Source organism: Chiroxiphia lanceolata, chromosome 8 (genome assembly GCF_009829145.1).
Source record: "Chiroxiphia lanceolata isolate bChiLan1 chromosome 8, bChiLan1.pri, whole genome shotgun sequence".
Lineage (NCBI taxonomy): Eukaryota > Metazoa > Chordata > Aves > Passeriformes > Pipridae > Chiroxiphia > Chiroxiphia lanceolata.
The window spans coordinates 4819209-4831489 of record NC_045644.1 but is presented as its reverse complement, the minus strand read 5'-3'; the positions used below and the strand labels follow the sequence as shown (position 1 = coordinate 4831489).

Sequence of the window (12281 nt, the reverse complement as noted above, 5' to 3'; positions counted from 1 at the left end):
TGGATTTTTTTAGTCCACACTGGGAAATTCTTCAGGCATATTTATTTCATTGAGGAGTTAAGAGATGACCCTTGCCAAGAGACTTGTATAATGATGAACCTCTATAAGAGAGTGCTTTTCACCAACTAATTTACATCACTTTGAGGCACAGTAGCTATGTCCACCATCAGTCTCGTTCTGCCAACGTACCCTGCGTTTTAAACTCTGCCTGCACAGCCTCACCTCAGCCAACAGAGGTTGTTGTAATGTCTCCACCAAGTACCAGCCAGCCATGCCCTTGGTTCTGCCAAAACCCCCTCCTCCTGCAAGGTAAACCTGGGCAGAGCAGGAGGAAACCCTGCACCTGCAGCAGGGAAGGGTGAGGAGAAGCATCTCAGCCACCTCACTGCTGGGGGTACCTGCCCGCTCTCCTGCAAGTCCTTTGCTGCTGAAGACCCCAGCAGTTGTGAATCTGCACATGAAACATGGCCAAGGACTGTGGAGAAGTTCCTGCTTTGCTAAGAAAAATCCTTTATAAGGAGAAATACACGCTGGTATGAGGGATTTGCTGGATAAATTGTGACAATGACAAACTACTCCTCTGCGTCAGGGCAAGTCAACCTCTGATCACCTTCACAGGGCCAACAGCAGGAATGTGAAAATCTACAGTCTGACCCAGGACACCAGTTTTGCCTCCCTTTCCAAGTCTCCATGTTCTTCCCAGCATTAACTGCAGTAATATTCACAGCATGAGAGAATCACCGAAGTTGGAAAAGCCCTCTAAGACCATTGAGTTCAACCAGGATTACCAAGGCCACCACTAACCCATGTCCCCACGTGCCACATCTACATGGATTTTAAATCCCTGCAGGGATGGGAGGGCTGCCCTGGCCAGCCTTTCCAACAACCTTGCTTGACAACCCTTTCCATGAAGAAATTTTTCTTAATCTCCAATCTAAACCTCCCCTGGTGCAACTCCAGGCTGTTTCCCACCTTCATGTGCAACCCCAGACATTTTGACCTCTGCATTTGAATTGGGAAATTTATGTTTACACACTACCTGCAGCCCACCAGGACTGGGTTACACCAGAGCAAAAAAAGGCTGTGCTCTGAGCTCAGTGACTACAAATCTTCATGGTGAAAAAGGGCAGAACAAGTCCTGCTCCCCCAGCGCTCAGAGGAAATTCAGGATACAGGATAAAACCATGCACAAGTCAGTTGAACTGTCAGGAAACTCAAACTACAGATTGTATCATGCAGACAGTGATAAAATCAACTAAGTATCCAAACAACTTGTCCATCTTAAAGCAACTTTTACTATTATGAGTGACCCTAAAGCTCAGGTTGAAACATTTCAAAGGTGCTTTTCTGGTCCCCAAATGATCCAGAGAGTCATGGAAACTCTGGGAAAAGATCTTAAAGGCCATTCCATGCAGCCTCTCAGGTGATGCAGGATTACTGCCAACACTGGATCAGGCCAACTGTGGTTTGCTTAGCCAAGAAATTACCATCTCCATGGATGGATGATCAGGATATCCTTTCTGGATAACTTGTCCCGCTCCCTCACTACTTCCCTTGAGAAGAAATGAACCAACAGTGACGTGAAATTCGGATTTTTATACAATGAATCCGTTATTAAAAAACTGACAGGCAAATGACAAAAGGCAGAACAGAAAAGGCAATCCACCCACTCTCAGAACCACCACAGGCTGAAACTTGTTCCCACAGCACGAGAACGTGTCAAGTGAAACACTGAAGAACACGATGATGAAACAGAGAAGTCACAAAATTCATGTTCTCTAATGAACCCAGAAAGAAATTGAGCTTCTAGACCAGTGTGAAAAATGACACTTGCTGCCAGTGTGAGCCCTTTAGGTGATGTATTTTTTAGCAGGAGATTACTCAGACAGAGAAGAGCAATTACATTTGTCATACAGGATCCTGAGTATCTTCCTGATATCAGTTGTACTTAAATCTCTGTAAATCCATGCTTTGTTGGGCCATTTCCCTAATGACCCTCTAGGGTTGAACAGAGTCAGACTTGTGGCATTTCTGGGGTTTTAAGGATTATTAACAATATCTTTGCTCTTCAGTCATTCTTGATACTTTTCAAGGAATTGCTGTGATGCAGATCATGCAAGTCAGATGAATAAATGCTATTTAACATCAGCTTAAATTCCTTCTATGGTCTTTCCAAGTCAGATGAATAAATGTTATTTAACATCCTTCTACGGTATTTCCATAGAGGAATGTTTTATCAACACAAGTTGAGGTCTATGGAGCTTTGGAGGTTTATCCTCGTCCATGATGGGAGTAGGAATGTGACCCTGGAGTGCTCAAGCTACTGGTTCTGGGACACTGCACCTGGTATCTGTGGATAAACTCTCAATTTTTCCTTTTCTCTTTTTTTCCTTTTAATGCAATAATTTTTTTAATGCATTAGATTAAATTTAATGCAAAAATAGGCTTGCAATTATTGGGATGGAATTTACTCTCAAATGAAGAAGTGCCAAATTTCCAATGTTTCCATTACAGCCAGTGCCACTTGCTGAGGGTCCTTCTGGAGGCTTAGTGGGAATATCTGGCACCATCAAGGAATCAGATTCGTATCCTTGTGCTGACAGTGAAAGCTTGAGGGGTGATGTTAGGAAGATTACTGGACATTATTATCCACTTTTCCTTGCAGTTGATCAAGATCTGAGCTTCTCTTTATTGTTCTCTTTATTCTCTTTAGGATGTGAGAGTTTGATCTTGAGCAAGGAACAAATCCACAGCTTGATCTGTCTGTTACAATCTCTCATCTGGAGCACATAAATCAAGGGAAGTCATCTCATGTCAACTCAACTAATTGCTTTTGGACTTGGGTTCACCTCCAGTGTGGCCAGGCTGTACTTGCAGACTGGCTGACAATTGAATCTGGCTGGAGATGAGCAGGACTCTCAATCCTCCAAGCTGCTATAAATTCGTTTTGTTGCGGGGCAATAATGAATTTGCCTTGTAAAATTCAAGTGACAGATCACACCACTAGAAATTAGCCCTAATGTAGAGACAGAATGACCACAAAACTTTGCTCAAAGGTTTTTAGGCAAGTTGGTGGTAATTCCCAACAGTTTCATCTGTTCCCTTTCCTATTTTTCCACAGCATTCCAGTTGGCAAATGGATCTGGCAGCCATTTAAATTAGATGATTTTTGAGGTGTTTGCTCTTCAGGTGGGGTGAGGGAGGAATAATGATATTCTCCAAAAGGCCAGAACACAAGAAAAACTTACACATTTACATTTCAACTGCAGACAATTTAAAATGTTACTTATTGAAACTAATCCTTTGGGGGGGGATTAGTTATTTGAATTTGCACGTTCAGTGGGATCACTGAGGAGAAACTGCAGCATCCCAAAAAGCTGGAGAGTCATTAACTTGTGTTCTGGCTGCAAATCTACAGCACGGGGAAAGGGAGGTTAACACAGGGCTCAAAAGTGGTAAAAAGACTTAATAAGGAATTATAGGTTCTAAAAGTCAAGAGAGATTCAGCTAAACCATGAAATTCTTATTAAGGAGAATTAAATCAATTCGAAATTCATCAATAACCAGCATGAAATCACACTGAAAATAAAAACGCTGGTATAACCATCTTGATGATACTGAGATTTCCTGTTGTTAAAAATGAACTAAAATTGTTTCTTTTTTTATTTCCTCTGGCCTTTACTCATTTAATTCCCTTCACAACAGAATGTTAGCTAGAGGTACTTCGGCTGCACCTATGTGTTTATTTCAGTAATCATATGCACAATGCATCATATATTTGCATTTCTATATAATTCTGCATTGTGCATTCATTGCTTATGCATTTCTAAATCATTTTCCTACCTTTTCTGCTATGGATCTGTTGTGCAAAGTGTCACTCCCAGAACTCACAGAAAACAGGACAGATGTGTTGTTGCATTTTTAGGGCTCTTTCCTCAGATCATTATTTTTCACAACTCTTTAGTCTAACAGGGCAGGGACACATGCGGAGCTTGTACACTGAAAGCACTGATGGAACACCACCAGAAACTGATGGTTCTCCTCAGTAATGTGGTTCAGTCCGAAAATCAGACTTATGGGACTTCTAATTTCTTCCTGCTCATCACTACAGGGGGTAGTGATTTCCCTTTGAAGGATAAAGGTCCTTCCTTCCTGCTTGATGTTTGGGAAGCCAGGCTGGAGAAGAGCTTCTGACTCAACCATCGTCCTCTTACCTTATAAAAGCATCAGAATGGTTTGGGCTGGGAGGGACCTTAAAGACCATCCCATTCCACCCCCTGCCATGGGCAGAGACACCTTCCACTAGCCCAGGTTGCTCCAAGCCCTGTCCAACCTGGCCTTGGACACTTCCAGGGATGGGGCAGCCACAGCTTCTCTGGGAAATCTGTGTCAAGGCATCATCACCCTCACAGGGAAGAATTTCTTCCCAATATCCCATCTAAATCTACCCTCCTTCAGCTTAAGACCATTGCCCCTTGTTCTGTCACTGCACAGCCTTGTCCCAAGTCCCTCTCCCTATTATTCTGTTAATATTTTGGTTTGGTTCTTACAATAAGCTACTTCTAGTCCTTAACTTGTACCAGATCAGTTAAAAGAACTGGTATTGTGATACAGTGCCATGAGACAGGCAGAACCTACTCACCACCTCTTCCCATTCCCACCACATTCTGATTTGTTCCAGTTCCTGCACTGGCATGTTCCTGGGAATGGGTTCAACTCAAAACCAAGCAGAACACAACATCAGTAATGACACAGGTCCAGGAAAGGTAAGGTGAAGTTTATGCAAAGAACCAGGAGTGCTGGGAGGAACTGGACCAATGGAGCCTGAGCAAGGGACAGCTGGGAGGAACAGGCAGCAACAGCAGGAGCTTTCCATGCTCCAAACTCCACATTCCAGTTGAATGGTTGTTCCATGATGAGCTTTCCCCCCTGCTGTCACCACAGGATCCATCACATTCACCTGACCAGGCCTGGAACAATCAAACCAATTCTCTTTGATCGCTCCCATGGTTCCAAGATATTCCCTTTGATCTGGAGGGTTCGCTACTGGAACAGGCAAGGGGAGGAAGCAGAGTGGGGAAGGAGGCATTTTCTTCTACTGGGAAGCTTCAGTCCCACACTGACTTTAGTACTGGATTCATGCTTTGAGGTACAGGCTCCTTTGAAGCCTTATATGGGCTTCAAAGCACCTTCAAGGGAGAGGACAAAAACGGGCAGCTCCAGCTTTTAATTCAGTCCTCAACATAGTTCTGTGAAACAAGAGGAGTTTATCTGTTTTTTCTCAGGGCTATAGACAGTGGAAGAACAAAAACACCCCTCCTGTCTGTTACTGGTTTTACCAGGCAAACCCAGTTCCTACTGAAATTAAAACCACCATTGGGAAAGCTGCCTGTTTATCACACAAACCATCACAGCCTGCAAAAAATTGAAATTCCTCCCCCACAAATCATGAGGTTTCTACATCTGCTGGAGAAGTGGAGCCAATCTAAACCCTCGTTGATGTGACTAATAAGGTTAGATAATTGGATTTCTGGCAGATTAGTTTAACAGCAGCCAACCATTGCATTTGGAAGTTCTCTTTGGACAAGGATAATTGGTACTTGCACATAAAGGATATAATGCAGCACATTACACCGACCCATTAAGCATGAAAGCTTGCCCAGGTACTGGTAATAGTTTAAAAAATTATTTTATATCTATTTCTATCACTTAAATATAAAAGAGACAGAAAAATGAGTTGGGAATCTACAGACCCCCTTTAGTTCCTGAGGAAACCATGGAGCAATTCCCTCATGGAAGCTTTTTCCAGGTACGCAAAGAGAAAGAAGGTGACTGGGAAAACGCAGTGTTTACCAAGGATAAATCACATCTGACTGCCCTCTGTGAGAAATCTGCTCATGGATGAAGAGCTGTGGTTGTCTCAGCCTTAACAATGTGACAAGTCTCTCACTTGTTGACATGTTGGTAAGATCTGGACTGGACAGAGAAACTGGGAGATGGGTGGAGGAAGGGGCTGCACTGCTGATCTCCAAGGGTGGTGGTTCAATGACTCTGGAAGTCTCAGAGAGAGCCAAGAAGAAATTGTGTAAAATTTAAGGAAGTCCTGAATCTGGGATGGTAGAGCTGCAAACACCAGGACAAGGATGTGGTGGACAGCAAGCTGCCCACGAGCAAGCAGTGTGCCCCTTCAAAGGGGACAAAATGTGTCCTTGATTGCACTGACAAGGGTATGGTCAGAGGACCAACAGGCTTATCTGAACCATGGCTGGAATGCTGCATCCAGCTGTGGCTCCCCCAGCTCAGACTGATCAACTGGAGATGGTCTAATGGAGGCTCACCAAGATGGGCGGTGTTGGGGAACCTGGCCTGAAGAACAGTTGGAGGAACTGGGTCTGTTCAGCCTAGAGAAAATCAAACCCAACACCTGACAGGGGCTTAGAGAGGAGATGGAGTTGCTCTGCTTATAAGGTGCACAGGGGCAAGACAAGCAGCAACAGGCATAAGTTGATCCAGGGAAATTTCATACACATATAAAAAGAAAAGTCTTCATCATAGAATCCTGGAATGGTTTGGGTTGGAAGGGACCTTAAAGACCACCTCATTCCAACTTCCTGCCATGGGGAGAGAAACCTTCCATTAGACCAGGAGTAAACCCTGGAACAGGTCACCCAAAGAAATGCTCAAACAACCCTCACTGGAGATATTCAATACTGAGCTTCAGAGGGCCCCAGATAACCCAAGAGAAGGCCCAGTTTGGACCAGGTTACTGTCAGAGGTCCCATCCAACCTGGACTTTTCTGCAACTCTCTGCTTTTTACAAGCCTGTGATCTTCATTCCACAAAGGCCAATCTGAGATACTCAGCAAACTCTATCACTCCATTATCTGCAAAACCATAAATGGACAGATTGATTACTCCTTGTTAGAGGGAAATGTTCACTCCAAGCCCACTGAAAAGAGGTTTATTACCTCTGCACTTGTCATATCAATGCTACCTCCATAAAGAAAAAGGTTGCACTGCCACAGGAAATATGATGTTGAGTACCTACAACCCAAGACATCTCTGACTTTAACATGAGGCATTTTTCTTCTCAAAAGGTAAAACAAAAAATTGAGTGAAATATTTAAGACATTCATTCATTAAAATCACCCAACTATTCCACACAAAGCTGGTTTCCTTCTGTCAGGAAAACACAGGGCCATAAATTTAGCTATAAAGTCACCCTCGGATTTTTCATGATCTATACAATTGTACAAATAAAAAATGACAAGCAACAAAAGAGAGCATCTGACAGGAAACTGGTTAAATGGCATCCCAGCGAGCATTTCAATCTTCACAGTATCACTGGTGTCAAACATAAGAAAGAATGATTATGCAGTAATTGGATGAAGCCAAAATACAGTTCACAACCTTTGCACACACCATCCAGCACAAAACAAATCAAAGCAATAAAGCTGATGCCATTTCCCTTGCTAAAGTCTCCCCACGCAGATATTCATTTACTCTGCCTACAGATTTATTAAGAGTTGGTTCACCAAAAAAAAAAAAAAAAAGTATGGAAAAGGATAAAGTTTTTCATCCAACAAAGAAAACTGCCAATATAAAGGGGAAAAAAGCAAACAATACATGTCAAACTTTATTGCAAAATTCACAAGGTCATATCCTGAACTGACAGAGATTTCAGTGTGTAGGAGCTCCATTGGCTTATTCCATAACCCTACCTGGCCTAACTAGTCTTAAACTCAATCCATAAGCAAAGTTTCAAGGGAAAGAAGGTCAAATGAATGATGTGAGGAAACTTGTCTTTCAGAAGTCAATGCTATCAGGATAAGAAGGTGTGTGAGTATTCAAGGACTTCTCTCAGCACGTTAAAATAAAAATGCTACTTCAATATTTTAGTTTTTGCAGTGCTTGTGTAGCATGAAGAAGCACTGACAGTGACTGGATGGCATTTTTCCTCTTCAAAATCCATAAAATGGTAAGGAACATCAAAATTACAAGATCCTAGGGGTAATAAATCCTTAGAGGGTATAGTTTCTGTTGCCACATTATGAGCCTCCCCTTACGTCCAATTTCATTGAGCACCAAACTCCTTTTTGTGAGTCACAGTGACAATTTAAGACACCTGTCCTTGCTCTTGGACCATAACGAAGGGTTTCATTTACCACATGCAAATTTCTCCTTCAATAACAATTTAAAACCAGCAGCTGAAAACTCTACAGCCCCTCAAGAGTTCTGGAAAATAAGCAAATCCATAATTACATTATTTCTTCCAGACCAAAAATATTTGTGTTTTGTCAAAGACCAGCTAAACCTTTCTCACAAACTTTAAACGTCTGGAGCTCTCTCTCCTTACCCTCTGGAAGCATCTGGTGGAATGGAATTCACACTGCATCATGTCAAAGAAGATTGGGATCGTGGCTTTCCGCAGTTCAGTTTCCGGTATGAGCGTCATTTCCAGGATAGGTCCCACCATTTCCGGGATGAACTTGATTTTATGCTGACCTTTAAGAGAAAAGATGCATTTCAGAGTTAACAAACAGCCACTCATGTTGGTAGAAGATACAAAAGCTGTAGCAATAAATCCTCATGGAGCAAAACAAAGTATTTTTTAATATCTGGTTCTACTGAAACACTTCTTTTCTTCTTTTTCTTTTCTTCTTACTTTCTTCTTTTCTTCTTTTTTTCTTCTTATTTTCTTTTCTTTCCTTTTTTTTTCCTCTTCTTCTTCTTTTCTTTCCTTCTTTTCTGCTTCTTTTCTCTTCTTCTCCTCCTTCTTCATTATTATTCATTTTTACTCTTACTATTACTATTATTACTCCTATTATTTTTTATGGCACAGGAGGAGAGGTATGTGATGTGTATAAACCCAAATTAACAAGAGTTGTCAAATCACTTGTCAAACTGGGACTTACCACATTCTCCACTGAGAATTTTCACACTATTAAATTTCCAGGGTTTATTTTAAAACACAACTTATGGCTGCCAGGGAAGAAGGCTAAAAGGCACATCACTTGTATTAACTTATTTAGACTTCTGTGTCTTCCAGAGTGTACAAAATGTTCTCTGTGTCAGTCTATCAAAGTGTCACCATGAGTGCAGACTTACAGGGCCTCGAGACATGAAACTCCAGCTCACCCAGCTGACAATATGCCTCCTTTCCTCAGGGGCTGAGTTCACTGGCAAACTTGATTTCACATTTATCTTCCCCAGAGAAAGCTGCTCCTCCCCCAGTCCTCCCTGCTACACTCTCCACACATGCAAGAGATATTAGAGCTTAACAGGAACGTGGCACCTAGTAAATATTGGACTAGGAGAAAATAGTACTGTTAATATTCTGAGCTAAATGAATGCAGTGCTGCAAATTAGCTGTTAAATGACCCCATGGAAAAATCACAGAACCATGCAATAGCTTGAGTGGAAGGGACCTTCAAGATCATCCCTATCCATGCCATGGGTATGGACACCTTCCACTAGACCAGGCTGCTCCAACCTGGCCTTGAACACTTCCAGGGATGGGGCAGCCACAGCTTCTGTGGATCTGTGCTGGTGTTTTCCCACTCCCATTGTAGGATGACACTGTCACAGAGCTCCAGGCAGAGTACTCCTTGGCAGAAGTTCAGAAAATATAAATAAATTCCTCTCTCAGTAGCAGGATTAATTTGAACCTCAGGACACAACAGGAGCCCTTTCTCACCAATGCCATGTTATGGGTGTCCCCCGTCAGGCTCACACACTGCTCATGAGTCCACTGCTGTGCTTCACACCAGACTTCTTTGGATTTCAGCTAATTTAAGGAGCCCTCAGCTTCCTCAGACTCTTGCTTCCCATTGCATTTACCAGTGGTACAGGACAGAAACAGACTGTAACCCATTTATATTCCACTGCACTACAGCACTGTGACAGTAACCAGTGAAGTCTTTAATTAGTAGTTTCACTTTGGACCAGAATGAACATACATCTCAACAAATGTAATCAAGAAGAAATCCTTTACTAACAAAACACACCACTTTTTTTTTTTTTTAGCAGATGTAATTTAAATTACTTGATTTGGTAAACTTTACGATCCTATTATCATTAGCAATTCTATCAGGGCAAATTAATACTCAGCTAAAACTGTGATTTTGGGTGCTGCTGCACAGCTGGTTGTTGGTGAGGAATATCAAGTGAGAGGAGCAAAGCTTTCCTCGGTTCTTCCTACAAGTATTATTACATTTGGCCTCTCAGGTGACAGATTTCTTGTATTATGCCTGAAGACTGTCAGAGCCAATATGTCAGAACACAAATAATGGTAAAAAGTTATTTGTTGTGCACGGATTCAGTGTCAGGACATTCTCCCTGTGCCACGGTGGGTTTTTCCATGGCTTGGAGCACAGGGATTCCCTCAGAAAAGTAGCAAACAGCTTTTAAACTGCAGACATGAGGAACTGAAAATCCATGAAGGATTGAAATGTTTGATCCTGTTTACTATTCTCCAGGGGAAGTCCATGAACTGGGAGCCCTGGTGACACCCACCTGATGCTACACCACATGTTGGTGATGCGACAACACACACACGTGTTTGCTATGATGACATGATCCTGTGTGATGTTGTGCCACAACAGAAAGCATGGGAGCAAAGAAGGAAAGGCAATGACTCTCCTCTAGCCCTCTGGAGCCTCCACTGCTCTGCCTGCACCGGTAGCACTTCCTGATAAACAACCCAACAATGAATTCCCCATTTTTTTCCCTGGGGGAGTGTGGGAACTCCACAGAGACTCAAAATGGGACAAGGCTGGAAGAAAATTGAGGGCTCTCTTCTGAAAACCAAATTGTGCAGCTGCTTTAAGAACCACATGTGAAAAAAAAGTATCCTTTGAATGTGCAAAGACTTCCCCCTGCAGCGTGTCCTGCCTTGTCCATGCTCACACAGCAGGAACAGAGCTCACCACACCAACCAACCCAGTGCTCTCTTTTTGGGTAACGTGATTCTCATCTCCCACATTCTTCCAATTCAAATTGGGGCCACAAACCCCCCTGACTAAGTTGCCAGCAGGCTCACCTCTGCCTTGGGTTGTTCAGAACATGCATGACTAACCCAGAGAGTGTTATCTGCAGTGACTCTTATTTATGCAACGCCCAAAGTTCAGGGCTATTTTTAAGCCTGGCCTTCCCTCCAATAACATCAACGTCTCTGTCAAGACACCTTTGGTGACGTCAAGCACTCGGAGGGATGGGCTGGATGCTGGGAGCTCACTGGAGGACACCACCAGCCACCAATCCACCTTCAGGAATTCCACTTTTCCACCTGCCTCCAGCTGGTTAAGACGTCAACAATCGAAGTGATGTTTTCCAAACTGCTTTTCCCTGACCAACTCTTCCACAAGGATATGATTTTAAATGGCATTACAATTTCTTTACCACAGAGCTGTTGAAAACACTGCCCCTGCAAACCTGGACACGTGACCTCATGTCAAACTGTTGGGTTGTAGTTGCTAAAATTGCATCAGGTAATGCTTTTAAATGTGTGGGGTTTGAGCTCCTACATTTCCAAGACAAAGGCCGTGGCTTGTTTTAAGCATCTCTGGTACTTAATGTCTCACCAAGGTTTAAGCAGCTCTGCTTTCAACAAAACAGTGGCTCAAAATAACATGTTATTTTAAAGTTCAGGTTGTGATATGGAAGGAAAAAAGCCTATAAAGTGCTGCTCTGCACTATAAATGCTCTTCTCTTTTTTTCTTCTATTTATAAAGAGAGGAAGGTGTGGCCATTGCAGCCCCCACTGCAGCAGAAACGTGGAGGCAAGGAAAAACTTTTAGAATTTGTATTTTACTCTTTAATTTCAGAAAATAAATTATACTTTTAAATGTGTATTATAGCTGGAGGACTGCCTTGTTCCCAACTGGGGAGTTTTAACTCAGCAGGCATCATGTGTTAATCATGGCATTTAGGGACAAAACCTGATGAGACACAACAGTAATTTTTGAGGTTTATCCATACCTGTTAATCCATAAATCAAAAGTCAGGTTGGTTTGGTTTCATCGTATCTTATGCACAACGGCACACTCATAAAAATTCCGTGCTCAAGCACATTCCAGAATTCCAGCTTTTCACTTCTGATTTAGTTTCTGAACATACACATGACTAATTTGACTAATGCGGTGCAACTTATAAGATAAGAGTGTCAGGCACCCCCCAGTCGATTCCCCTGCAGAGGGAAGTGGGAATTTTTTCCTTAATTGATGCTGTGACATAGATGAGATTGGTGAAGAGCCAGAAGTTAAACATGATCTGCATGGACA

At 42.6% G+C, this 12281-nt stretch overlaps 1 protein-coding gene across 2 annotated transcripts in view; it reads right to left on the bottom strand.

The window, feature by feature from the left end:
• DOCK1 (dedicator of cytokinesis 1) overlaps positions 1 to 12281 on the bottom strand; it is a 282369-nt gene that overhangs the window by 61804 nt on the left and 208284 nt on the right. For both annotated transcript variants that reach the window (XM_032694686.1, XM_032694687.1), the window contains exon 33: positions 8357 to 8505. In XM_032694686.1, coding sequence (XP_032550577.1) covers positions 8357 to 8505 — 149 coding nt within the window. The remainder of the gene's footprint in view (positions 1 to 8356; positions 8506 to 12281) is intronic.